Genomic DNA, 27,950 nt, shown 5'->3' on the forward strand with positions numbered 1-27,950 from the left:
CCACGCCCCTTCATTTGCATGAAACACGCCCATGGCCCAGCCCCCCGCGCCTCAACCCGAGGCCTGGGTCCGGCGGGCGATGGAGAGGCAGGAAAAAACCCATAAAGATAAATAAATAGCTATTGAAAGAAATAGTTGTGTCTGAAATATATAAGATGAATGCAGAATGAACGAAACATTAAATTAATAAGGGAAAAAGAGAGGGGGAAAAGGGATAAATGGGAAGAAAAGGGGGAAAAAGAGAAAAATGTGGGAGAATGGGAAGAAAAGGGAAAAAAAATTGGGGAAAAAAGGAAAAGGAAAGAAGAGAAAAATGGGGAAAAAAGGGAAAAGGTAAAAAACAAAAAACATTGGGGAAAAAAGGAAAAGGAAAAAAGGGAAAAATGTGAAGAAAAGGGGAAAAAAAGAAAAATGGAGAAAAATGGGGAAAAGGAAAAATGGGGGGAAAAAGGAAAAGGGGAAAAAGAGAAAAATGGAGAAAAATGGGAAAAGGCGGAAAAAAGAGAAAAATGGGGGAAAGGGGAAAAGGGAGGAAAAAAGAGAAAAATGGGGGGGAAGGGAAAAAAGAGAAAAATCGGGGAAAAGGGGAGAAAAGAGAAAAATGGGGAGAAAAGAGAAAAGGGGAAAAAGAGAAAAATGGGGGGAAAAGAGAAAAGGGGAGAAAAGAGAAAAATGGGGGAAAGGGAATAAAAGAAAAATGGGGGAAAAGGGAAAAAGGAAAAAAGAGAAAAAAGGAAAAAAAGGGGAAAGGGAAAAAAGAGAAAAATTGAAAAAAAGGACAAAAGGGGAAAAGGAAAAAAGGGGAAAAGAGAAGAAAAGAGAGGGGGAAAGAGGAGAAGAGAAGGGGAAAGAGGGAGTGAAGGGGAAAAGGGGGAGAAGAAAAAGGGGAAGAAAAGTCAGAGGAAAAGGGAGGAAAAGGGGAAGAAAAGAAAAGAGGAGAAGAGATGAAAATGAGATGGGAAAGGTTAAAAGGGGGGAAAGAAAAAAAGGGAAGAAAAGGCAGAGGAAGAGGGAAGGGGAGAAAAAAGGGGGAAGTGAGAAGGAGAAGGGAAAAATGGGGAAAAGTGGGGGAAGAGAAGAGAAGAAAGGAAAAGAGAAGAAAAAATGGAGAAAAGATAAAAAAGAGGGGAAGGGAAATCAAGAAAAAATGAGAGAAAAAGGAGAAAAGAGAACGAGAAGAGAAAAGAGAACGAGAAGAGAAAAGAGAAAATAAGGAAAAATGAAAGATGAAACAGAAATAAAAATAAAGCAGAAAAAATCCTTTAGGGAATTTTAAGATAAAAATTTTAAAAAAATCAATAAAGAGATATAAATTTTAAAAACATAAACCCCAGTGGGTTTGGAGCATCTGATGTAAGCGGGATGCCAGGACAATGGGACACGCAGAGCTGCGGGGTCTGAGAACTGCATGGATTCCTTATCTTGAGGGTCGACCATCAGGTCGGTCCCTGCTGTGTCACCCCGACCCCACTCCTGCCTCAGAAAGCCCCTTGACCCCAGCCCTGCTCTTCCAGCCAGCTCCTCAGAGGAAATAATATCATTTATCCGATGGGACACACGGGGGAAGCCACCAGGCTTGCTGCCGGCAAAATAAAACAAAATTAAATTTAAAAAAAATTAAAAAAAAACGCAAACCAAACAAAAGATCAACTTTACATGGCATAATATTACATTCTCTTTTCCATTCTGTACATCCGAACACTGCAAGGGTTTTAAACATAAAAAGGCAAAGGCACCTGAGGAGCGAGTCGCACCCAAACACACCCACACACACGTGCGCACATACACACCCACACACACGAGACTCATCCATCCATGGGAGGGTTTTTCGTGCTTTGGGGATCCTGGGAGCATTTCGGTGCAGCCCCTTTTGCTCTCAAGGCTTCGGAAAGGAGAATAACCACCACTGGAGGGCTGACAACATGAAACCGAGCGCATTGAGTGAAAAAAACCAGCTTAAAAATGGGAGGGTATTTGGTGAAACCATGCTTTGTTACCTTTTTTCTGATATATGCTTCTTTCTTATGTGTTTTTTTTCCATCCACCCCATATTAGGAAAAAAATTCTTTACTGAAAGAGTGGTGAAGCATTGGAACAGGCTGCCCAGGGAAGTGGTGGAGTCACCATCCCTGGAGGTGCTTGGAAAGTGTGTAGATGTGGCTCTTGGGGACATGGTTTAGTAGGGACAGTGGTGTTGGGCTGATGGTTGGACTGGATGATCTTATAGGTCTTTTCCAACCTTAATTATTCTATGATTCATCCAACTGAGCAGATTGATGGATCTGGTCCTGCTCATTCCCCCTGGAGGAGAGATGCCCATCACCCTGTGGACTGGCACAGCATCCAACTTCACCAGAGCCCACGTGAGCAATAAATGGCCTCTGCAGCACTGAAGGTGAATTTACAAGGAATTTTTTAGCTATTTCTTTTAATTTGACCAGACATTACCAGTATTTATTTTTTCTTAAACTGAAATAACTCTAATTTTTGCTTCTCTTTTCAAAGCTGTGTACAAGGAAACACTCCCACTGCCACACCAGGGGTGCAAAGCCTTGATCTCTTCCAGGCAGAAGAATTCAAGGATGTGTGAAGTCTCACAAACAACCAATTTCTCAATTTCCTCTTCATTCCAAGCGACAGTTTTCATTTTCAATTAAAAACAATATAAAAATAAACCTGTGTTTGACGCACCGGGCTGAAGATGGCAACCTCCCTGCAACTGCCGATTTAACCCGTTGCTGAGCTGGGTGGAAAGAGCTAAGGCAGGGAAGGGGAAAGTGGGATGGTGCAATTGATTTGTCCAAAATAACCAAGACCTGATTAACAGATTAATTGATTGATTAATTGATTATCTTCCAGGGATTCTGCACATGCTCCCTGCCTAGGTCTTCCAGCAGGGTGGTGACTACCTCTTTCTATTTCTCTTATAACTATTTCTCCCTTCTCTCCTTTCCCCTTTTCTCTCTTTTCTCTTTGCAACATGTCTGGCTGCAGCGTGTTGTAGCTGGTGGTTTTGTTGTGATTTCAGTTTTGACTCCGGCAGCATCAGCGCTCTCTCATCGTTTTTGAGGTTTGGTTAAGCAGATCGCTGCCGAGTGTCGGGCTGTTCCCAACTTCAGCTGCTGCGGTTTTTCTGTCAGTGCGCCGTCACGTACTGGTTGTTCGATTGTTTGAACCCAATTATTTAAGGGCATGCACTTTGTTTAGTAAAAATATCATTTATACCCTCCTCTGGAGGGATTTTGGATTGCTCTGGTGTCATGCCTGGATAAAGAGCTCACTTTTCAAGGCAGGTCGTGACATCTTTTTAATTGGCATAGTTGGCAGGATCCTGGTGAGAAATGGTGAAGGGGACAGTACAATTTTGGGATAAGCAATTTCAGTAATTGTCTGAAAGGGGGGTTCGTCCTCCCACTTAGTTGGAGTGTGCCACGGCAGTTGGTTACAGCGGCTGGAAAGGGTTGGACTGCTCTGTTCCCAAACTGTAGGTCTTAGGAGGGATAAGCAGTTTTTGGAACTTGCAAAAGGTAGTTTTGCCTGCCTGCTCAGAGCAGATCGTGTCCCAGCAGTAAGCACGGCAGTCTGGACACATATGCTCAACCACTCCCACTAGAAAATGTTTTTAAAGATTCTAAAGCATGCACTGATCCTGCTGGATATGGCTGGAAAAGAAATACTGGCAGTTACCATTGGTAGCCCCTGTAAATGCAGAAGAGGTGGAGGAGAGAAGAGAGGAGAGTGAGGAGGAAAAAGAAGGAGAAGAGGCCCTCAAAGAAGAAGAGCAACAGACAACGTGAAGTGTCAAGGAGAAAGCGTTCCAAATCCGAGGACACAGACAGTGTTCATTGTAAACGTCATCAGTACATGGGAGATGATGAAGCTGAGCTCCAAGTAAAAATTACAGCCAGAAAGTATACTGACCAAATACAAAAGGCTAAAATAGATAGATTGACAAAGCGGATTGACAAAGCAAGGGAATAGCTGAATTACGGACGCTATGTGGGATTTTGGACAAAGAACGGAAAAAGCCAGGCTGTAGTCAGATGGAAGCATCAAGAGTCTCACTTTTTAAAGCAGGCCACGACAGCCCATTTTCACCTACAACTTCAAATGTACTGTAGTAAAAAAATCTTTTTCCAGCTGCCCTCAACCAACACAGCTCTGCTCTCTCGATCTGAGCCTTCGTGTTCCCATATCTGGTCCCTCGGGCACCACCATGGAGGTGACATCCCCCTTCCCTGCACCCAGTGTTGGTCCCATAAGGCATGGAGGAGAAGACACCCAGCCCTTAGCAGCCCAGATCTGCAGGTGCCAGTCCTCTCTGCCTAATTTCAGGTACCTTCTTGGGCTTTATGGAGACCCACTGGGCTCCTCCTGCAGCTCCACTTCTGAAAGGTGTTGGCATCCCTCCTGCACCAGCGTAGCAGCATGGGCATGGGTTAACAGGGCTACAGTGATCTGCCCTCTCCAAGATCCCCTCCAGCTCCCACTTGAACCCTGATGGTTCCCAGAACAGGCATTGACAGCATCTAAACGTCCCTCTACAGACCCCGCAGCAGAGGTCCCAGGCATCCGTCCATGGGTTTACCCCGCAGAGACCTCCTGCGCCTGAGAAGACCCCTTCTTCCAAGATTCGCACACACTCGCGTGCACACGCACACCCACGCACACCAAGTCAACACAGCTGCTGCATTATCGAGCCCGACTCCATGATTTGTGCCGAGTCAAGCATCACTCCTTGATTGTAACCGCTTAAGGCACAGAACAGTATTAAACGCCGCCCCACTGGAGACGCTGGCTGGTCCCGCGACCTCCAGGAGGGTTCGGTCCCCTTGTGAACAGGGATACCGGGTCCCCCCCGACACTGCGGTCTGAGGATCATCTCCTCCGGCTTGGCTGAAGCCCACATCTGTTCCCCTGCAAAAGGTGGTGATCGCCACTAAGCGTCTACTGCTCCACCAGTCCCGGGGATGCTACCAGCGTTGCTGTTGGGCTGCGGGAGGATTTATCCCACTTGCCGCACCTTCCCCAAGAGATACGTAACACGGCAAAGGGGACAACCACGACATTGCTGGCGGCAAGAAGGTTACTTGTTCCAAGGCCAGCACCCGCACAGTCCAGGAAATCCCTTTCTCCGAATTCCTGTCACTGACGGTCCTGAGCGCAGCTTGGAAATCCAACAACGCAGCAGACGCTGAGCAAGCAGGGACCCGTGGGAGCCCCCAGCAGCACAGCCCGGGGCGGAGGTCTGAACCGCAGAGCACAAAAGGCCGCAGGTCTGGCGGCTGCCCCCCTCCCGCCAGTGTTTCCCCATCCCCACTGCTAGGGACTCAGAGCCCGCAGTTGACGAAGGGGTGTCTCAGCAGGTCCTCGGCCGTTGGCCTCCGTTTCTCCTCCACGAAGATCTGCTTGAGGAAGTTGCGGCAGTAGTTGGAGACGCCGTCAGGGAGCTGGGGGTTGGTCGGCTGGGTGGCGATTTTAAAAATAGCCGCCATGGCTTCAAACTCTGCCCACGGCGGCTTCTCCGTTAACATCTCCACCACGGTGCAGGCCACGCTCCTGCAACAATGCCAAGCATGCAGAGGTGAGACAGAGGGTAAGGGACTGGGGTGGCTGTGCAACTGAAGTCTAATTGGCTCTGGGATTGTGCTCCAGGAACAAGCTACCCAGGGAAGTGGTGGAGTCTCCTTCCCTGGTGGTGTTCAGAAAATGTGTAGGCATGGCATTTCAGGACATAGAATCATAGAATCACCAGGTTGGAAAAGACCCACCCGATCATCAAGTCCTACCATTCCCATCAATCACTAAACCATGCCCCTGAGCACCTCGTCCACCCGTCCCTTAAACACCTCCAGGGAAGGTGACTCAACCACCTCCCTGGGCAGCCTGTTCCAGTGCCCAATGACCCTTTCCGTGAAAAATTTTTTCCTAATCTTCAGCCTGAATCTCCCCTGGCGGAGCTTGAGGCCATTCCCTCTTGTCCTGTCCCCTGTCACTTGGGAGAAGAGGCTAGCTCCCTGCTCTCCATAACTTCCTTTTAGGTAGCTGTAGAGAGCAATGAGGTCTCCCCTCAGCCTCCTCTTCTCCAGGCATGGTTTAGAGGGCACAGTGGTGTTGGGCTGACAGCTAGACTGGACGATCTTAGAGGCCTTTTCCAATCTTAACGATGCTATGATTCTACTTTATGATTCTGCTTGGAATGGACTGTGCAGGGAGCAAAACCCTGTGAGAGATGGGCACACGTCTCCTGTACACATGGCCCCCTGAAGCTCACTGTTCACACAGGTCCTTGGCAGAGGGTTCTCTGCTCCCACTGGTGACAGGGAGCTTGCAAGCCCTGCCTGAAAGCTGGTGGCTTTTTTGCCTGTGTTAACTGGCAGATACTAAGTTTCATAAAAGCACATGAAAGACCTTATTGAAGCATGGCCTGAAGGGAAAACCATGCACAAGTACAGACACCACGATTTCAGCAACAGCATGTAGTTCCCCGGGAAGCCGAGTCAGAATGAAACATGTTGACCTACATCCAGCTTCATCTCTGCCATGCACCCGAGAAGAAGCACATCAGATGAGCAGCAAGTAGCCTGAGAGTTTTCTCTGTGCTTGCTGAGGAGTCCTTGTCTCAGCAGGGACCCTGTCTACCACCTCTATTCATAGCTGCTCCTAAAAAATTGAACCCTCCCATCAGCTGGAGCCCCTGAGTTTCCTCCCAGGCCTCTGGTGGAGGTACTAGTTATTGTTGACCCTATGTTGCTTGGGTACCCAACTGCAAAACCAGTGCTTCCTCCTCATTTATTGGGAGGATTAGCAGCATTATCCCAACTCCTTTAGGTTCCAGCTGACATCTGTGGACCTCCTCAAAACATTCACAGGCAGCCAATGATTTTGGTTGCCTTCGTGCCTGAGCCATATGCAAACACCCAGCAGCAGTTTTTGAGAGGCCACATGAGATCTCCTGAGCCCCTGAGCTGTCTTTAGCAGACCTAAAATCAGGGCCACCAAAACTCAACAGCTCTTTCAGCAAACTTTGTTATAAACCCACTTTCTAGAATTAAAGAGCAGCTATGGGGTCAAACTGCACGGCCCTCACACATGATAAGGCCTTCCAAAAGCAAGTTGTGATTTTGAGTACTCCTGGTTTGGGACTTTTGGCTACAAATGTTCCCTCTGGGTATCTGCATAGCTGATCCTAACATTTAGCTCATTTTCATCCTTTGCACTGCTCTACCTTCCAACTACTAACTATACCTATTGTACTTATTCCAGCTTCCCAAAGGAATCATTTATTTAAGAGACAGTGACTGGGTTTCTACTGTATTCCTTACCACACATCAGCTTTCCTTCCGTAGCCTTCACCACTGATAACCTCTGGGCTCATCCAGTATGGTGTTCCCGTGACTGATTTAATTCCGGTCCCAGACATGCAGATGGTCTGGATGCGTTTGCTGGCCCCAAAATCTCCGAGTTTCACATTTCCAGCAGAATCTCTCAAAATATTGGCACCTAGTAGTGAAAAGGAAAACCAAAACCCACAAGAGATAAAGCAGCAACCTGAGCTGAAGTGGCTACAGAGAAGAGAGCCAGAAGGGCAAAGGTAAAGAGCCAGACATGAGGGAGCTTTCTTGAGGTTGGACTCAGCATTATGCAAACCCTCCCTCTCCTAAGGCAGCTGCTCTCCAAGAGGGTTGACTCTCATCAGTTCTTGGGATAGTCCCACTCAGCAGGTTTCCCAAAAGTGAGCAGTGACTGGGAGATGACAGATCATCCTCCCCATGTGTAGACAGCAGAGCAGAACCTCAGATCCTTCTGAATGCCAGAGCCTCTCGGGTCTTAGGTATATCACACCAGGTTTTTAGATGCATAAAGGCAGTTAACAATAATCCCTCCTCTCAAGAATATTTAATCTGGGCTTCACAAGCAGGAAGAAACAGGAGATACTGGTTTCACCTCCTTGCTTGAGATTCTCATCGTTGGTGAAGGTGAGGCACAAAATTGCTTTTAATACTACCTCTTGGACAGTAATTTTTATTGGTGTGGGAGGAGGGTGGCTTGAATAAATCCAAACAAGCAAGAAACCTCTCTGTATTATCTACTCACCCTTAATGTCCCTGTGGACGATCATATTGCTGTGTAAGTAGAAGACTCCCTGCAGGATCTGCCTGGTGTACTTCCGTGTGACATTCTCGGTCAGAGCACCATAAGCTTTTAGCTGGTCCTTTATTGAGCCCTGTTGCAGAGAAACAACACACATCAACCATAAGGACCAGCAGAATCAGATGCATCATGTCAGAGTGACTTTTTAAGCTTTCCTGACCACTCTATCTCCCAGCTCTAAAAAACCACTCTGCTGTAGAAACAGCAAGATAAAAATCCACTAAGTGCTGAATGGAGGAAGGACTTGTTCCCAGTGTCCCAGACCCCAGAGGAGAAAGAGTCATGGTCTCTGATGGATATTGGTGATACCTTCTGCATCACCACAGATCTTTTCCCCCCTCTAGTGGCTGGACATCACTAACAGCTCATGGAGAACGACTAAACCAACCAGGAGTTTAAGTCAAACGAATGGATCAAGTTGATGAGCTCTTCAGGGCAAAGCTGATGAGTCAGCCTTCCATGAAGCCTCCCATCTCCAGCTTCTCATGGCCAGGACCACCCACGGCCACGAGGTGGACAGACTCATGAAGGACGTGATCAGCCTTATGTGGGACTGCTTCAACAAGTCCCAGCACAGACAATTTGCAAGTACCCAGCCCAGGCATGCAGGCTCCTATTGATTTGACTTTATCGATGAAAAAGTGAGGGAAGCAGGGGTGCAGACACCTATCATCTGCATGAGGTTGACTCCCTTGGTTTTAGCTGTATTTTCTGTCCACTTGGACATGGATGTCCCTCACGTTGCCAGAACTGGCTTTTAGCAGGGACGAACCAGGGGCAGATTTGGGGTTCAGCCCGAGAGGTCACACCTAGATCTACCTCCAGCATTCAGGCTGACTGAAGAGCACGAGGGGAAACTCCTCCTGTTTCTGCCTGTCCTTCAGCTCTGGAGTAGATCCAAGATTGCCACAGTCCTTCATTTCTGGGAACAGTGGGATGCTGTGCTCCAAGTCACTTAGTCAAACTGTATCAGCATTTCCACATCCGCCCACCTCTGCTGTTCCTCTGCCCAGCTACTGTTCTGGCCTCCTCTTGAGGCTGGTGGTGATCCTGTGGATGGGCCTCTCCTTTCCCTGTCACAGTGCTGCTGAATTAACCTGAGATGCTTGGAAATCTCCCCCTCATGCAAATTATATGCAGGGTATATTTCCTCACTCACAACTTGAACAAGCTTTCTTATCCTGACCTCCCTCACACTGAGGAGGGGACATCAAACATGATACAGAAGAAGGGAAACAGTGTCTTCAAGGCTTTTGGTCAGATAAACCATTCTATTTTCCAAACATAAATTTGAAAAACAAGAAGTCGAATGGGCAGGGCTGAACAAAAACTACACAGACAGTTATTTCTAGAAGCATAGAATCATTTTGGTTGGAAAAGTCCTTGATCATTGAGTCCAACTGTTAACCTAACACTGCCAACCACCACTAAACCATGTTCCTAAGCACCACATTTCCACGTCTCTTAAATACCTCCAGGGATGGTGACTCAACCATCTCCCTGGACAGCCAGTTCCAATGCTTGACAACAATTTTTCCTAATCTCCAGTCTAAACCTCCCCTGCCTGTTCCTCTCGTCCTGTCACTTGTTACTTGGGAGGAGAGACCAACAACCACCTGGTTACAACCTCCTTTCAAGTAGTTGTAGACAGTGATAAGGCCTCCCTTCAGCCATCAGGCTCCTCTTCTCCAGGCTAAACAACCCCAGTTCCCTCAGCAGCTCCTCCTAACACTTGTGCTCCAGACCCTTCCTCAGCTCCACAGCCCTTCTCTGGACACACTCCGGCAACTCAACGTCTTTCTTGAAATGAGGCCCAAAACTGAACACAGGATTCAAGGTGTGGCCTCACCAGTGCCAAGTACAGGGGGAAATTCCCTTCCCTACTCCTGCTGGCCACACCGTTTCTGCTACAAGCCAGGATGCTGCTGGCCGCCTTGACCACCTGGGCATACTTTTGGCTCATGTTCAGCCAGCTGTCAACCAGCATTCACAGGTCCCTTTCCACCCGGCAGCTTTCCAGCCACTCTTCTCCAAGCCTGTAACGTTGCATGGGGCTGTTGCGGCCCAAGTGCAGGACCCAACACTTATTGGAGGACTCCCATTGGAATGAAGGCAGTCATAAGATTACCAGGCTAATGATGCACCCAAGTTTGGTCCCATGAAGATTTTGCCAAGCTGGCTGTGTTAAATTAAAAGCTCAGCCAAATCCAGCACCGTGGAGCTGCTGACCTGCAAGGTTTGGGAACTCGTTCCCTTCCACTGGCCTTGGAAACCAAAGCCCCGAGCTACTTTTGTGAAAAGAGACATCATTGCAGCATGAAAGTCAATCTGTATTTGGTCAGAGCTCTGGTTTATCATTAAAAAAACAAACATTCAACTTCCAGCCCTGCTGGACACTGCCCCAGCATCAAATGTTGGTTTCCTGGCGGGTAACAAACATCAGCATACAGCAGAGTAAGCAGCAAGAGGACTACTGGAAGTCCTGGGGTTTGTTCCTCTGGGTCCATGCCTCATGATAAGCCCTGAAAGTGAGACGCCTGCCCACAAGGAGAGAGGGAGGACAGGGCTTCGAAAGGACTTAAACTTGTGGAAGTCCACCTGATTACTCACGTGCAAGATGTGCTAGGAGACCTTCTAGCATGTTTACTAATGAACAAAATTATTTGCAGCCAGATGACTTAATAGTTCCTTCTGACCTTACAAATCTCTGTATAAACAAAGGTTTATTCTCCCACACTCTAGGGAATGAATCCAGCTGGACAGGCAGGACTTAGAAGAACAGATCCTCTGGCAATGTAAATAACATTGTGCTGGTTTATACCAACTGATGACATTAGAATGTTGATTCAACTCACGTGCTCACAAACAGAGAAAGATGTTCAACTAATCTGCATACATTCTCCAACCCTTGATTAGACCCCTCAAAGCTTCCTGATCCTCTTTTTCCCTAGGGCTGTCTTATCCTGTACCAGCAAAGTCACAAATTGAAGCCACTCCTGCATGAGGACAATGCTACCAACAAGAAATTCTGTCCTTAAGAGAAGACTTACAAGTGAGTAACACTGTTTTCGATACACACGTGCTGAAAGCCATAAGTAATTGGTGACAGCTGTGGGTGGACAGTTGTACTACTAGCTTTTCCTGCAGGGATTTGCAATAAATACTTAAGGATGGGCTCAGGCCACAGTGTTTGGAGCCAGATCTGGATCATCTACCATATTCACCAAGTTCAGATTCCAGACTGTGAACACACCCTGCTCCAGGATTCAAACCTAAAATCTGCCTTGAAGGCCCTTGATTTCACCCACTGCACATTGAGGAGCTTCACCATGACATCTGACTCACAACCTAAGCTTTCCCAAGCCATATGGATGCTGAGATCCACTGTTTTGGTTTGGCTCATCAGATATAGAGCAGCACAGCTGCAGAGTTTAACTGCAGATCTAAATTTTACCAAACTCCAAGGCAGTCTAAATCTGTTCCCTGTCTCTCAAGACAGTCTTTAGCAGGGACCACACTTACCCCTGGCATGTATTCAACAAAGATAGACAGTTTCCTCTCCTCAGGATCCCGCAAGCACCCATAGTACTGCACTATCCTGTCATGACGAAGGGTCTTCAACAGCTGAATCTCACATTCTAAGGCATTCACCTCCTGCAACAAACCAGACATGATGAAAGGGAATGGTTACTTTGGGAATATTATCCAAATATTGCTCAATGCTGAGCACTCTTTTCATGGCACTTGCCCTACGAAAAAGGTAAGGAGAAAGACAGATGGGTTACGCAAGGACTTGGCTTCAAAACAGGTTTACTTATTATTACTACTTGCGCTCAAGGAGTTTTTCTGGAAAGGTGTCAATGAAGACACTAGCAAAGCTAATGCAGCACCCAGAGTGGGAAGAAGGTGAGTGGAGCAAGAGAGCTGAAACTAAGGAAGAGCAGACAGACCTGCAAGAGATGATACCAATAGCTGAGACAGAGCAGGCCAACATGATCAAGGAACTAGGAGGCAGAGAAGTCACCAGAGCATGCTGACTGGTGCCACAAGCCATTCAGGACCACTCCAAAGAGGGCAAACAACACGTACTGTCTCCACACACCTTCCATCAGGGACATGGACCCCACTGCCACCTCATCCCTCAGCCTGCAGACCACAACTCCCCAGTGCGCTACAGAACACAGTCCTGCCCTCGTACTCACTTTACTTGTCTCTTGACTGTCAGGGTCAAAGGGCACCTGCTTCACTGACAGCTCCCGACCGGTGTCAGCATCGTAGCAGAGATAAACTTCCCCAAAAGCTCCTCTTCCAAGCAGCTTCCCCAGCCTCCAGTTCACAGGTGCCTGTAGGGCTACAGAAGGGAGAAGAGGGTTGAGAGAGAGCACAGCAAGGAGACTTGAGCATCAAGGTCTATATGACCCTGAAGAGGGCAAAACAGACTCACATTGATCTCATCAGAACAGACAGTGAGACACCCTCTCCCAGGAGTACCAGGACAAACCAGTTTTAACTGCACTAGCACTACCAGTATGGGGAATGCCTCCCAGTCTGTATTAGTATAAAGCAGAAATGAGTCCCAGGGAAATCACATTTCTTTAAGAGTCCTTCCTTCAAAACCTGCTTTCCTAGCCAATGTTGGACTTCCTCTCCTCTGCTATAGGAGAAGATAGCAGGGTATAGCAGCAACCCAGGGAGAATCAGCTAAGAATTTTATCTCACTGGCCATTCTTAGGTTGTTATCCGTCCCTGAACAGGCTGTGAATGCACTAGTTTCTATATCATGTGCATTCTTGCAATACCAGTTCAGTCTGCAACACCATCTTCCGGTGCTGGGTTGACAGCAATGAGAGCCAAAGAACAGAGTCTCTGGACACATTTGTTCCCACATTACAAGTCTCCTGGAAGCTTCTGTTATGCAAGCACATTATCAGTCAAGCAAACAAGCAGTTTTCTGCCACTCAACAAGTGATGAGCACCAGCTGACCCCATATGTGCTCTCAACTCAAGGCCAAGGAAAGATACAGTGTGTTGTATTAAATCTTTCTCACTGAGATGTAAGTTGGCGTAGTGTGCCTCGTGTTGGGGACAGAACCAGGGTGCATTCACACATGGTTAGCTTAGCTGATGCTCATTATCTGAGCAGGTGACAGGAACTTAATTTTGCATTGAGACCCAGGTGTACTGAGACCTCAGACACGAGCAGCTTTGATTCACTCACAGTTTCTGGCTTTTGTAGGGGAGGTGCTGAAGACCTGCAGACCTTTTTCACAATTGTTCCACCATTTGGGCCTGTACTCGTCGTACTGCAAGGTGCTGAGCTTGCTGTCCCCATTAAAGCTCTTGGTTCGGCTAGAAGGGACAAGCTGGAACAGGTTCTCTTGTGGAAAGTAGCTCCTGGGGAAAGTCCTCCGGCCTGAAGGAGAAAAGAGGAAGAGCTACAGCAAGAATGCACGCAACATCTTGGATCTACCTATCACCATCTTCTCAAGTCACTGCCCAGATCCAATGGGGCAACTTTTCAAATTAAACAAAATAAATTTAAGAAACTGAAGCAAAGCCCAATGAACATTTTTAATTCAATTTAAGAGTTGTTAACAAGAGGCATTACACCTAACACAGATGATTCCAGAAGTGTTTGCAAAAGCATAATAACATAAGGGGTTTTGTTGGTTGCCAAACGTAATTAAACTCTGAATAGGCAGGGATTTAAACTGCAAATTACTCTTGCCATCCCCTACAATCACAATACAAATGATCACACAAAAAATGCCAGATCTCATGATAACTGTTTGCACAAGGTTGGTATCAGTTTTGCCTCCCATCATTTGAAGCATCACACAACAATAGAAAGAGTTGATAGAGTGGTACCCAAAGCTGAGAGCTTTCCAGCTTAAAATAGAGATGTGGACATACTCCTACACTGAAATTACTAGGGGATTTTGTCTACTACATGCTGTAGATGCTCAGCGCTTCCCAAAAGCAGGCCTCCAAGGTCTCACAGAGGAAACTCTTCAGAATATGCAAGTGAATCCCAAATTAACTGGTTCTTCTCCCTTTATTAGAAAATACTCCTTCCCAACTTTCTCCAGTCCTAGGCACTGTCACAAGCCACCAAGATCCTAGATCAAGCACCTCCCTCCCCAACTCTCCATCATTTTCTTACCGTCACTGTAGTCCTTGCGACTTTGGGAGAGGTGGTACTGCCTCGGGAAGGTCCCACCTTTCCCAAACCTCTCGCAGAACGGGATGTCGAAATCTGGCATGAGGGAAGAAAAGAGATTTTTTTTTAGATCAGCTCAGTAACAAATGTCCAGAGTGTTTCTTATGGGAAAGTGTTCTGGACTTCATGTTGAATCACAGGCAAGAACAAGGTAACAAGCTGTTCATTTACACGACCAAACATTCCCCAAGGCACACCCTGAAATCTGTCCATAGTCACAGACACACTCCTTAGCGGAAAATAAGCACTGTTCTTGGTCCCCCTAAAGCGAACAGAGGTTTAACCACTGACTTCATGGACCCTGACCCACACTATTCAAATATAAGGCAGGGGATTAACATCAACCACATCTGGTTTCCAAAGCAGAACATTAAACATCTTATTTGCACACGGAAAATGCAAAAATTACTGTGGAAATAGAGCTGCCAGGCAGGGTCATGCTCAGATCCATCCACTCCAGAACTTCTACTCTGATGGCAGCTATTTCCAGGGAAATGCAAAAATCCAGCACTTGGCTGACACCGGATAATCCCTCCCCTCTCTCTGCTTAGATGTGACTCCTGACCTCTGAAAGCCAGAGACCAATTTATAGCCCCAGAGCTCCAAACTTTCCTATTTACTTTGATTAAATGCTAGAAAGATAGACTTAGAGTATGCAGAAGAGATTAAAGACCATCAGAGGTTAGATTAGACATAAGATTATGAGAGAGGTGAATGGACATGCAAGATAAGGACATACTTTTTAATTAAAAAAACACAGCACAGGAAGCCATTGCTGGTAGCACTAAATAATCTGAGATTAAAATATCTGTCATTTCCCCCCCCACCATCTTTCACCTCCTGTTTTTCCTCCATCCAACTCTAATGACACGGTCCGTTCTGATTGTTTGTTTGCCTTAGCCTGGGGCCAGCAGCCGCTCCTTGGAGAGCATTCCTGGCCTCGGCTGCGCTTGAGCATGATTTCCCCATTACAGCACCGCGCAAGAGGAGTACATAATGGCTGAAATATGGTTAGCAAGAAAAGCAAGAAGGGCAGGTCAAGAGGTTCTCGGCGAGCCACATGTGAGCGACGATGCTGAGTGGTGTCTCAAAGCAAAATGCCTCCCCTTCCACTAGGGATGTATTAAAACCTTCATCTCTGCAGTTCAATCTAGAATTCCTGCCTCGGGCCAGAAAGAAGTTATCATGCCACAGCCTGGCTACCATTTGTTCATCTTTAATAGTGGAAGTCATTACAATATTACAGTCATTACAATATTACAATATGACTTAACCAGCTGGATGATTATAAGTGATTAAGTGGTAACCTATGATCCTTGCAAGTTACCAATATACTTTCCCTAACAGCATTTGCAGCATTACAGGTTATTGGTAATACAAGTGGAAGAGGTATAACTCCCTAGAGAGTACGGGACTTGGGTTTTGCTATGTGCAAACTCAGGCTTCAGAAAGTGCTAAAGAAAAGGCTTCTCAGTGCCTTACAGTTGTCTCCAAATATAAGAGCAACACCTCCCTCAGCACCTTCTTCCAAAACAGAGCTCATATCTGATCTTTCAACAGCTTTATTTGCTTTCATCCCTTTACTTCAGGACCCTTGCTATCCGGTTTGTACTGTTGTTGCTGTAAACTGATTCCCAAACCTGTCCCAAAGGTTCTTCAGTGCTACCACTATTGCTGCAGAGTCAAGAAGGGTTAATGACAAGAGCAGCCCTGCCCGCGTTTGATGCTCTGGGTCTTTTGATTTTAGACAGCATTCGCATTTGATCATTGCAGGGTCATTTTTTAAGTGTAACCTTAGCAATGGAGCTCATTTGCTTGATTGGTTTTAATTGTTTTTCACGCAGTGTCATCTTTCTAATAGCCTTTATCCAGTCTCTTTATTACATGCTTTTTGTAATTTTAAGCAAATTCAAACGTCTGAAAGTGCTTACCCATGCAATCAAGACTGTCTTTGGGATGACTCTTCCTTCCAGGAACAGGGGTTTGGGTAAAGGGAGGGCTGCAAAGGGATGGAAAAAAAAAGGATACACATTATTATATCAGAAAGGCTATAGAATTAACTAGGAAGTGATTACAAGCAGAAAGAACAGGCTATACCATAAGACACACCGATCAGCACAGTCTACCCAACTGAGCTCCTATTCTCAACCTGCACAAGAATGAAAACTGACTTTTGCTGGATTGCAGCTCACTCCTGTGGCAAACAACAGGGATGCTGCAGAAAGCACAGTCACCAGGCTGAAACAAAGCAGCCAAAGATCATAACACCTATGCACAAGACAGCACAGAAGGAATGCAGATTTCTCTCAGCATCAAGTGTTCAACCACACACCTCTGCTTTCTATGAACGTTGCTTAATTGCTGCAGATGTATGCACCGAAGTCCTTCGGTCACGTTTGATTCATGCAGGCCTCTCCTTCTCTGCAACATCATCCCTCACCTTCCTCCCAGAGGAAGGTCTGCACCACCACTGGGCATGCATATCCTCCCAGGAGAGCAGGAGGGAGAGCACGAGCTTGTTGCTTCAATGCTCAAGGTCTTTAAACTACATTGAGAGGATGATCAAGCACTGCAAGAGGATCTCAGTATCCTAGTGTCACCCCTGCCTCTGTATGGGCCAAAAGGGTGATCTGGACAGGTTGCTTTTCCACTCTCTCTTTCAATCAAAAGGGGACAGTAATAGAAATCTGCTCTGTAAAGTGCTCTGATATCTACTCACAGCAAAGCTGATCACGACAGGCTTGCTAAAGTGAAGAGGAATTTGCCGCACTGCTTCTCAGCATCAGACTAGTCACCATGCCTGGTGACCAGCTCTGCCCTCTTGAGGCTAATGCCACCTCAACCAATTCAATCATAGAATCACTAAGGTTGGAAAAGTCCTTGAAGATCACCATGTTTAACCAACAGCCCAATTCCACCTTGCCAACTAAACCATGTCATGAAGTGTCACATCTACACATTTCCTGAACACCTCCAGGGATGGAGAATCCACCACTTCCCTGGGCAGCCTGTTCCAATGCTTCACCACTCCCTTAGTAAAGAAATCTTTCCTAATATCCAACCTAAACCACCCCTGGTGCAACTTGAGGCCATTCCTTCTCATCCTATAATTTATTACTTGGGAGAAGTGACCAACACTCACTTTGCAACAATCTCCCTTCAGGTAGATTTGGCAGCAAGGGTTGAGCTATGTCTTTGCAGGAATACTCATGCTTACTCCTCTTTCTGCCTTTGAAGAATATAGCCCTCCCTGTGCTTTTTGCAGCTCCCAAACCCCATGACTGAACACAGCTGCCTGCTTCTTTGTACATGAAATCAAGCCACGTTACCCTCGTACAAACATGCCTAACACTCTTCCCTTGGTTCACAATAAAGCATAACAACCAGGCCGCTCATTCTGGTTTTCTTCCCAGAAAAGTCTACGCAAAAGCAAAGCTGGGGCACAGAGCCTGTGAGCACAAGGAATCCAGCTTCGATACAGCCGTAACAATGAGCAAATACATCACAGGAAATTATTAAAAGCCACAAAAAGGAAATGGACCTTGATGCTGAGACAGATCCAAAAGCGCACAGAGCTGCACACCAGAAGCACGCTACACAATCAAATCAACACAACGCAGACCTGCCGGGACACAGCCTTGATGATCTTAGAGGCTTTTTCCAACCTTAACGACTGTATGATTCTATGAAAAGCAATGGAGGGAAAAAAAGAAAATCTTTGATGCAGATGGAAAAATATATATATACATACAGTGGTTCCCAAAAGGACACTGTGTGTTATCCACAGCCTACTGTGCACAGCAGCAAGCACACAGTTGCTGTGCACGTGTGATCTTGGACCTACCAGCCCCATCAACTATTGAACTGCAGCCTGTGTTAGTACAATGTGTCCTAGTTGCTTCCTGGTGAGAAGCTAAACTTAGCTGTTGCTCGTCTGGTGTCCTCAGCACCTTGACTGACACGTCTGTGGCTGCTGGCAGCGCACAGGGTCTGCCGAATTTACAAGGCATCAATGGAAAGCAGAGAGCACGCCTGGGGAGGAGGATGCATGGAGAGGGTAATGGAGTATTGACCTAGTGACTGCAGAAAGCCAGAGGGTAGGAGAGGGACCTGCCCAAAGCAGAAAGCCTGGGCATACACAGCCAGGCTGTCTGCAGATCACCAGCTACTTTGTCCAGCTCAGATTACGGCAATTCAAATCACATCACTGCACAGATGCCTGGGATTTAGCATTCAGGATAAATCTGGTTTTCTCAGGTGCATCCTCATCACACTAGGAACCTCAGGGGATGCCACTGATCGCGGAGCAGTCCTGCTGTGGAGCAGAAGTTACATTTCAGCTTGTGAACATGGTGACATACATGACTTACCTGTCCACAGATCTATCCAGCGACTGGCAGCTCCCAGACAGCGACTCATCCGGGCTGATGAAAGCTTCAAGCATCTGATGATGAAAGAAAAGGGAAAACAATAAAACCTTCGAGCCCCAGTAATGGCAGACCTCAGCAGGGTCAACAAGGCTCAGAATCACAGAATCACACAGAATCACTAGGTTGGAAAAGACCCACCAGATCACCAAGCCCAACCATTTCTATCAAAAGCTCCACTGAAGCTGGCTGATTTACACAAGCTGATGCCAGCCTCAGTAGAGGATATCCAACCTAATGAAAATTTTCTTCTCAGTGGAAATCCATTTATGTTGACCTCTCAGGATTATTGTTCTTTCCAACTACTATTTGCTAGTAGGGAAACCAAGGCAAAGATAATTAGCACCCTGATGTTCAAACCATGCTGAGAAGACAATGAGATTCAAAGTGCTCAAAGGATTTGTGAAAAAAAGTTAATAACAATTAAAAAACAAGTATCAGGACATAAATGATGTGCCCAAAGCCGAGTGGATATTGTGCACCACAGCCAGGATTTCAGCCCTGGACTCCTGACTTCCCCGAGCTGCCCTGGCACACGATGCCAGCCTTCCTCTTGGGTGATAAGCAAGGCATCATCAGGGCTTTTGGCTGGAGGAACTGGCTTGGCTCTCACTGGCTCAGTGACTCAAAAGCTGCATTTGTGTTGCTTCCTGGATGAGACATTGTACTGGATGGGGTTATTTATAGCTGGTTAGTAACAATAGAGGTTTTGTATTGAGTGGCAAACCCAGGGGCTATGTGCACTTCTATGTGGAGCAGAGCATGCTCAGGGCCACGCTGTTCTGTGGTCATTACGATGTTTCCTTCTGGCTACAGACCCACTGTGGACACTCATTAACCCCTACTCTACAGTCAGCCACAGCTTGTTCCTGAGACAGCTGAGCAACGAGGGTTGAACACCATGTGGAGTCACCCTTCACTGTGCCCCAAAACCACGTTCCTCCTCTTTCTCTGGCTCCTGGACTCTGGTTCCTCCTCCTTCCCCCTGTATGGGAACAGCTTCCCTTTCCATATGCTGTTCCTGTGTCAGACCTCAGCCGGTTGTCATAACAGCTCCCATTGTTTTGGTAGGATGGTCCTGATTGGAAAGTGAGATTTTTCTCTGCTTTCCAGCTTTTACCCCAAAGCCTCATCCTTCAAAAGTGCACCAGCCAAAGAGGAGCAAGACCCCTGCTAGACCCCACTCCCCACTTCTGCCAGCCGTGCCAGCTCTCTCCCAGCAGACAAAATAATGCTGAAATGGACTCATTTCTACAAAGCATAGAATTGGGAATCCAAGCAGGCTTCATACTCAGCCTCTGTCCACCTGCCAAGCCTGTCTCAAGGCAAAGACTGCAGTTATATCACAGGCTTGTGCAGGGGCATCTCCCCAGAGGTAGCAAGCACTAGCTTGTAAGTGGTTTTCCACAAGGCACATATGGAAGCTGCAGGATGAGGACATTCTGAGGGCAAAGTCCATATGGGGAAAAGCACGGCTGCTCAATGAGAAGAATTAAAAAAAAAATAAAATCCCCAAATCCCCTTTTCCTTGCATTTAACTAGAGAAGAGCAACAGGCCACCCACAGCGTGATGCTGGGGAAAAGAGAGGAGAGCATCTGGGAACCTTCATCAGGAGCAGGCTCAGAGTTCAGCTAGTGCTAGCGGAGCTCCAGGAACAGCCAATGGAGCTACTCTGATTTACACCCAAGAGGGGGTTCATGCAGACCCTCCCCCTGCATGCACACACAATTTGTCTTAATCCTATCAAATGTGTTTGGAAGGCATGTGAAAACAATAGAAAGCCAACTTTTGGCTGTAAGGAGCACAAGATACATCTGCACTCTGACGTTGCCAAGACTCACCCGAAGTGACTTCTTATTTTATTAATGGCTGTATAATAAACCATTGAAAACACAACTTTGCTATGGAAACACTGGCACAGCCTGCACACAAAAGCAGAACTAGTGGGTGCTATTTGCTCCTGAGGCAAGATCCTTGTGGACCCTCACAGCAGCCTGCTGGAATGAGCTTAGTGCCTTCCAGATGCACCTCCCTGTTACTCCTGTGCAGCCAGCCCTTCTGCAAATTGTGGATCTGAGTCCTGCCCTTCCGAGAGCTTTGCAAGCATTGATTGTGTGCCCAGACAGCCCAGATTACTCCACAGGACCTATACAAAGCTATTTGGATCTATAGTTTGAGCAGAGGTGCAAATGGAGACAGAGGTGGGAGCTGCTCCCTCTCTGGTCCTTCAATGCTGCAGAGTTTCCCTGTCATAGATACCAAGAGGAAGAGGCACTGTTCATCATTGTGCTAAAGAACTAGCTGCTCTTTCATTACTGAGGGACTGGAATACACAAACTCCTTAGTAAGAGAGGAAAAAAAAATATGTATGGGGGAGGAACAGAGAGACAGAACCACAGAGAGAGGCTGTGGACAGAGCCAAGAACTGTAACTGGAGCTCAGACAGAAACAGCACATGGGAAATAGTGAGAGCTGCTGACATCCCCAGGCTGTTGCAATCACAGGCAATCGGTTCCTTGGTACACTCCCTTGCGGTCCCCAGAATCTGGGCCTGGCAGCTGGCATGCACATGCGTGCCAGATCTACGCTCCTCCAGAGCTACCTGAGGTGACTGAGGACACTGCCATCACCACTGCAGATGGCTTTTAGGGTTCCTGGAAATTATACGCGCTCTTTCTTGAGCATGTCAAGTCTGGGGGCACCCATTCCTGGAAAAAGTTATCCTGAGCCCCATGCACAGAGCCAACTGTGGATTTAACAAAGTGAACAGTGCTCACAGCGCAGTCTCCCTCGTGCCTGACACCCTGCCACATGCCCTGGCACCACTTACGTTCTGATCCATGGTCTCAGGGATGAATTCACCCTCGCTGTTGATGCTGGTATAGGATCCCTGGCGAGCGATCTGCTGCTGCTCTTCAGGAACACTCCCTGGGGGCGGAGAGCTCCGGCCGGTGTGCAGAGAGCCTAGGACACAGGAAAAGCACGGGTCAATGAGAGGACTTGCCACATCCAAGTCCTTCCAGATGCTGTTACAGTGATCACAGACCTCCTGGAGATGCTGCTGGGTTTGAACTTATGTGGAAGGGAACAGAGGAGTTAGAGACGCAGTACTGCTCATGAGCATCCAACAAAACTTTTGCCACAGGGACCGTTTGTTACTGTGGGGCCACACGACAGCTAGCAGACTTGGCTCTCAGCCTACCCAGGTTCCTAAGAGCTGTGCACTGTATCCAGGTGCTTTCTCGGTGCCAGAAAGCAAAGAGTTCCAGAGTTTTGTCATGATACAGTCAATCTCAAGGCAAAACACAAACTCCAAACCTACCTCCCCTCTTTGACCTCTGGGCATTTCCTCCCTGGATCACGTCACTGCCTTGTTCAGCAATCTGGGAAACAGCCCGGGTGAACTCAGTGCAACATCACTTAAACACTTCTTATATAGAAAACAATATGCACTCAAATACCCCTTTTCTTTCTCCCTTCCCTATAAGAAAGTAAAGAGGAAGAAAACCATCTCTCATATCCAAGAACCACAGGGAGGGAAACGACCTACAGGATCAGCTTGTCCCACCTCCTGCCAAGGGAGGCTTGTCTTCCCTGTCTGTATCCACAGAGGCTCCTGCCTGCACCTCACAGAGCCTACACACCAGGTAGAGCCACCTGGAAACCCCCAGGGCTTTGCAGTGCATTGTGAGCACCTTAGCATAGGCAGCAAGGCTTCCACAGCCTTCCCCACAAAGGGCTCGCTCAGCAGAAGGGGTTTTCTATTTTGCATTTGGCAGAAAACTTCACAGCTTCCTTAGGTAGATGACCCATTCTTGCCCTTTATTCCCTCAAATCCACGCTAACCAATTCTTTTTGCCTTTTCAGGCTTTAAGGAGTGTTGCCCTCATTAGGTCCAGATGCACAAGCTTGGCTCCTCTTGATTTTCTGCAGTCTCCCCGCTCCATCGCTGGGCTGTCATCACTTCATGGCAAGGCATTGCTGGCGGAGGTCCGTGCTGCTCTGTACTGGAGCTTTAACCAGTCAGTATTGTGCAATGCAAGCCTTCACGCAACACAACAACTTGTTTTTAAGAAGATTTTTAAAAAGCATACATCCTTGAAGAGTTATAAAGCACATGGAGATGCATTTCCTTACATTTTGTATGCATTTTTGCAGCCCTCCTACCAACTCTTTGGTTCATTACTACCATTTGGTGGCAACATGCCCAGGCTAAGCACAATTTTGCAAGAGAAAGGTACTGGGAAGGGGCGTTTCCCATCATGAAAAGTCAGCACTGATCAATCAAAACCACACTTCTGTCTCTTCTGCTGCTTTTCTGCATCACTGTTACTGTGCCAGATTGATCTCTGGCATAAATCCATCAGCATGACCAACACTACAAATCCAAGTCCCCACCTTTCGCTTAAGTTGATACACATCAGGAGCTGCTAATGTTCACAGTGTCACACCAGCATTAAAGATCACTAAATCAGGCTTGCTGGATTTATACCCAATGCATAGATATCTCTGTCCCATGGTACATCTTCCTCCAGACTCCTTGCTCGGATTGTAAAAATAAAAGTCGTATGGCTTTGAGTTACATTTTTTTCTTCTTCCTAATTTCTCCTTCACAGATTTCCTGCAGGATAAGAACACAGTGAAAGAAGTCCAACTGAAGCAACGCCAAGATCAAGGGGAGAGAATCTTTCGAGTGCTGCGGCGCTCATAATGAACTGGCTTTCCACCAGCCCTAAAAACAAAACCAGTTGGGAAGTGCAGCATCCTCTTTTGAAGATAAACAAATAAATGTATAACCACTTAACACTTCAGGCACCCTGGATAAATCACTGCGTTACCATCCCCTCGTTTGCTTAGCGGATGCCAATCCAGAATGCTGCATAAAGACATGAGGGTAGCTCTTGCTCCAAAGAGCTGCTAGAGGATTTGTCACTGTATCTTAGCTCAAGCATTTTTGTTACTGCTAGGATGAGGTGTGGGTCTGCTTATGCAGTGCTGGGATCTCCGGCTGTAACAATTCACTCATTGCCCAGGAAGCCCTCGACTTGGATTTTACAGAGTTGTGCATGCCCTGTTTGATTTTGAACCCAGGGAGTTAAATGAGATTTATCACAAGCGTAAAGACTTTGCATGATCTCACATTAAGCCTCTGCATGTAACAACTACTCCCAGTCATCAGGTCAGTTGTGTTTGACCTTCCAGAGTCACATTTCCTGCCAAAAACTGTAAAGGAGGATAAGACACTAGCCATTTCCCAGCAGGCAAGGAAGTTAAACAAAACGCTCAGGCTTTTGCATGCCTGGAAACTGCTGGATTGAACCAGATCCTTTTCAGCTCGGCTGTTTGGGTAGAAGAGCTACTCAAAGTAATTCGTGCAGCTTCACACCTCTGGGAGCACTGGTTGCTGCTTCTTTGCATCCATGCATGCCCATCTACCCAGAAGGAACATAGGGAGGTGGTGGGATCAGAGCCTCGCAGTCTAATATTGATTCCGCCCTCCAGCAAAACTTAACAAAACCTCAGGCAATCTCAAGAGCTCCTGGGAGCATGGAAGTGGAAAATAAGGTCATTGCAGAGAGAGCAACTGTGGTACCCAGTGGCAGGCTTAATTCGCAGCCGGGGCAACACAAGGCATATTGGATACATCAGATAAGGCTGCTTTATCCACTCAGAGGCAGAGGAACAAACGGACAGATGAGCCCAGATCTGCCAGGCTGGCACATCACAGATGTTCTTTGCACTTGACTCAATAGTCAAGAAGCAGCAGCAGCAGGCAGAAGCAGGAGACCCCCAAGGGACTGTCCTCCCGGATTCTATAGGATTACAGGTCAGCTCTATCCTTCAGACCTAGTGGAGATGAGGCAGGCTCTGAGGCGCTTCTTTATAAGCCAAAGGCTGGCCAGACCTTAGTAGCTCTATTCAGGATTCCTGAACTCAGAGAAACTGTGCAGATTGGCACCCGTTGAGCATCTGACCTCAGTTACCCTTTGGAGCAAGGTGCTTTGGGAAAGGATTCCTGCTCCATGTTACACGCACTAATGTAAAGCCATATATTTAAGACTAGAGCACAGCATGTCCCGAGCAGGGTAAAGCAGGCCAGCACGGAGACTTACAGCCACTGCTGGCATCTGCTTGGGTCTTTCATGTTCCCTTCTGTTATTTAGATTTAAGAAGTGTCTTTCATGCCGTATGTGCAGAGTTTGTGGTGTTGCATGTACAGCCAGCTCGCCTGTGCCAGGCTTGGCTTCCCTCCACCTCCACGTTCCATGGCTTCACCCTTTCCCTGTCCAAAACTTCACCCATCTCTGATCAGCGTCAAGAAGGGGTCCTGATGAAGAATAGAAGCCCATTAAAAGTAAAAGCTAGGGAGGGTTTGTTGGCAGCCGCCTACGCTCACAGCTGCAGCCACAGAGAGCCCAGCCCTGCGATGACGTCGCCGCAGAGCCGAACGAGGGACATGACAGCAAGATGTGCTGTTCCTCTGAGCCCTGGCAGAAACAGGGGACTCGGGACACAGCAGCACAAGAAGGGACAAACCTGCAGCATATTGTCACTGTCAAGGGAAGGTGTGAGCAAATGGACCAAATCCCCCTTGATTTCTTCTTTTTCAGTGGGACACTTACAAGTTTCCATCCTATCCATAAGGATGGATGGATTCCTACATCTTCATTTAAACTTTAGGATACTTCTATACTAACAAGCAGGCCAGAGTCCATTTCCTAGCCCTAAAAGGAGCTGGAACGATGTACACAGCCAAATTCTCCTCCTACACTCAAAACATGGAGGGGTCTCATCCATCCCCACTCCTCCTACAGGTCTCCAGCCAACACTACCCCAGAGCTACTGGGACAGTAGTGGTTGGCACAGGAGTGGCCGGGGAACATACTAATGATTAAACAACCTTGTCAGCTGCCAGCTAGTGCTTGTGCCTTGTCCCTGTGAAATGAATGGCACAGACAGCACCTTCACGTGTGTGTTTCACGGAATCGTAGAATCATTGAATGGTTTGGCTTGGAAAAGACCTTAGAGATCATCCAGTTCCAACTCCCCTGCCATGGGCAGGGACACCTTCCACTGGATCAGGTTGCCCAAAGCCCCATTCAACCTGCAGGGATGGGGCATCCACAACTTCTCTGGACAACCTGTTTCAGTACCTCACCACCCTCACAGTAAAAAATATTCTTCCTAATATCTAATCTAAATCTCTCCCCTTTCAGCTTAAAACCATTCCCCCTTGTCCTATCCCTGCATTCCAAGATAAAGAGTGCACATTGAAAATTTCTTAAGAGTCACCTGGCCAGCAAAGTCTCTGCCTGCCACAGGTGTCCTCAACTTGTTTTTCACACTTGGGGCCACCACGTTCCCTGCTGGGCATGAACAGAGCCTGGTGCCCACATTTAAATGCCTTGATGAGAGGGCAGGAACTCTCAGACAGGATGCCTCACTTTGTACCATCTCTCTTGGACTACACTCAAATCTTCCTGGCGTGCCAGCAGGGGTTAGGTGCTGCTGCACATGTCCAGGAACCCATGAAAACATGGATGCCATCACTGCAGTGGCAATTCTCCAAGGCAAAAGTTCTTCTGTTCCCTTGGTGGGTCCATATTCAACAGCATGGACCCAGCCAGCATCAGCTCCTGGTCTGGAGAGGGCTGGTAGGTACATGGTGCCCTGACTCAGCAGCCTGGTTTGCCACCGTGGAGAGAAAAACTAAAAGACTAAAGCTTTCGGCAAATGTTTCCACTGAAATTGTGATTCTGGAATGGGACTCATGAATAATTTGCGGGTAATGTTGGGAAACATGTATTTCCTCAAAGTAAATATAAACTACCCTCAGTTATCCGAAAATCCAGAACCCCAATATATTTTAGCAAAAGTTTCCTGGCACTCAGCTGAACATTTACAGATGCTGGTCACCAAGAGACTGGAACATGTTCTATTTCAAAAAATAAAAAAATAAAAAAGAGAGGTGAGGGGGATTTCCACTGAAAAAGTTTATGGGAAAAAAAAAAAGAAAATATTGACTTTGCATGAGGTTTTTCAGGGACACGGAGTGAGGACATTTTCTGTCCAGCAGAAGCAAAAATAGCCAAATCTTCTCCAGAACATCTACCCCCCCTTCCAATGTACTTGTGCCAACAACATGCAGTTTTATTATTTTTCACTGCTGCTAGCATGGCAGAGTCAGCAGAAAAACATCAGACATCTCAGAAACACTGAGAATACGACCCTGAACCACCTTCTCTTATAAAGTCACTTTAAATCTCCTTTCAAATGTAGCTGCAACAGAAAAGCTGAACTGAGTTAAGATCCTTTCTTGATAGCAACCACTTTGATTACAGAATGGTTTGGGTTGGAAGGGACCTTAGAGATCACCCAGTTCCAACCTCCCATGGCAGGGATACCTTCCACTGGATCAGATTGCTCAAAGCCTCATCCAACCTGGCCTTGAACACCTCCAGGGTGTGGAATACCTCCACTGTGAAATACCTGGCAACTGCAAGTGAAGAGTAGTTTCTCCTATAGAAATTCCATCCTCTGAGGCTGCCTTCTAACTAACCACCAAGTCCAGTGAAATCCCTGGTTCAGGAAATCACAACACAGGATCAGCTCTGTCTGTCTATTGCCTGACCTTGTACCATTTCTCTCAGACTACACTCCAGGGATGGGGCAGCCACAACTTCTCTGGACAACCTGTTTCAGTACCTCACCACCCTCAGAGTAAAAAATATTCTTCCTAATATCTAATCTAAATCTCTCCTCTTTCACCTTAAAACCATTCCCCCTTGTCCTATCCCTGCACTTGAAATGCTGCTCTCCCTTTCAGCTCAGCTGCGAGATTATCCAGTTCCGACTCAGAAGATCAAAGAACTGAATCTACTGGATTGCAAACATCTCTGAAGCAGGACTGTAGTAGCTTCACAGAGACCTCAGATAACTCCAAAGAGAGGTCTGATGTGATGGACTTGATGATCCTGTGGGTCTTTTCCAACCTAGTGATTCTGTGATTCGGTGATGTTACCATGCAGAGGTTTTGTTGCATCCTCTGTTCAAATTAAGAGCAAAACTGACAGCCCCCATGGGAAAAAAAAAAAACAGGGATGACCAGCATGAGCTGGTTACTTTTGCTATCTAACTATATAACACC

General features: G+C 47.0%; 1 protein-coding gene across 3 annotated transcripts in view; it reads right to left on the bottom strand.

Moving 5' to 3' along the window:
• Positions 1-1,635: 1,635 nt before the first annotated feature.
• LOC138721802 (mitogen-activated protein kinase kinase kinase 3-like) overlaps positions 1,636-27,950 on the bottom strand; it is a 91,791-nt gene continuing 65,476 nt past the window's right edge. For all 3 annotated transcript variants that reach the window (XM_069859242.1, XM_069859240.1, XM_069859241.1), the window contains 10 exons: positions 21,633-21,766; positions 18,745-18,818; positions 16,306-16,373; positions 14,318-14,410; positions 13,373-13,567; positions 12,357-12,505; positions 11,677-11,808; positions 8,098-8,227; positions 7,326-7,503; positions 1,636-5,559 (listed from right to left, as the gene is read on the bottom strand). In XM_069859242.1, the coding sequence (XP_069715343.1) occupies positions 5,331-5,559; positions 7,326-7,503; positions 8,098-8,227; positions 11,677-11,808; positions 12,357-12,505; positions 13,373-13,567; positions 14,318-14,410; positions 16,306-16,373; positions 18,745-18,818; positions 21,633-21,766 (1,382 nt within the window). In that variant the 3' untranslated portion in view covers positions 1,636-5,330. The remainder of the gene's footprint in view (positions 5,560-7,325; positions 7,504-8,097; positions 8,228-11,676; positions 11,809-12,356; positions 12,506-13,372; positions 13,568-14,317; positions 14,411-16,305; positions 16,374-18,744; positions 18,819-21,632; positions 21,767-27,950) is intronic.

This window comes from Phaenicophaeus curvirostris, chromosome 6 (genome assembly GCF_032191515.1).
Source record: "Phaenicophaeus curvirostris isolate KB17595 chromosome 6, BPBGC_Pcur_1.0, whole genome shotgun sequence".
Taxonomy (NCBI): Eukaryota; Metazoa; Chordata; class Aves; order Cuculiformes; family Cuculidae; genus Phaenicophaeus; species Phaenicophaeus curvirostris.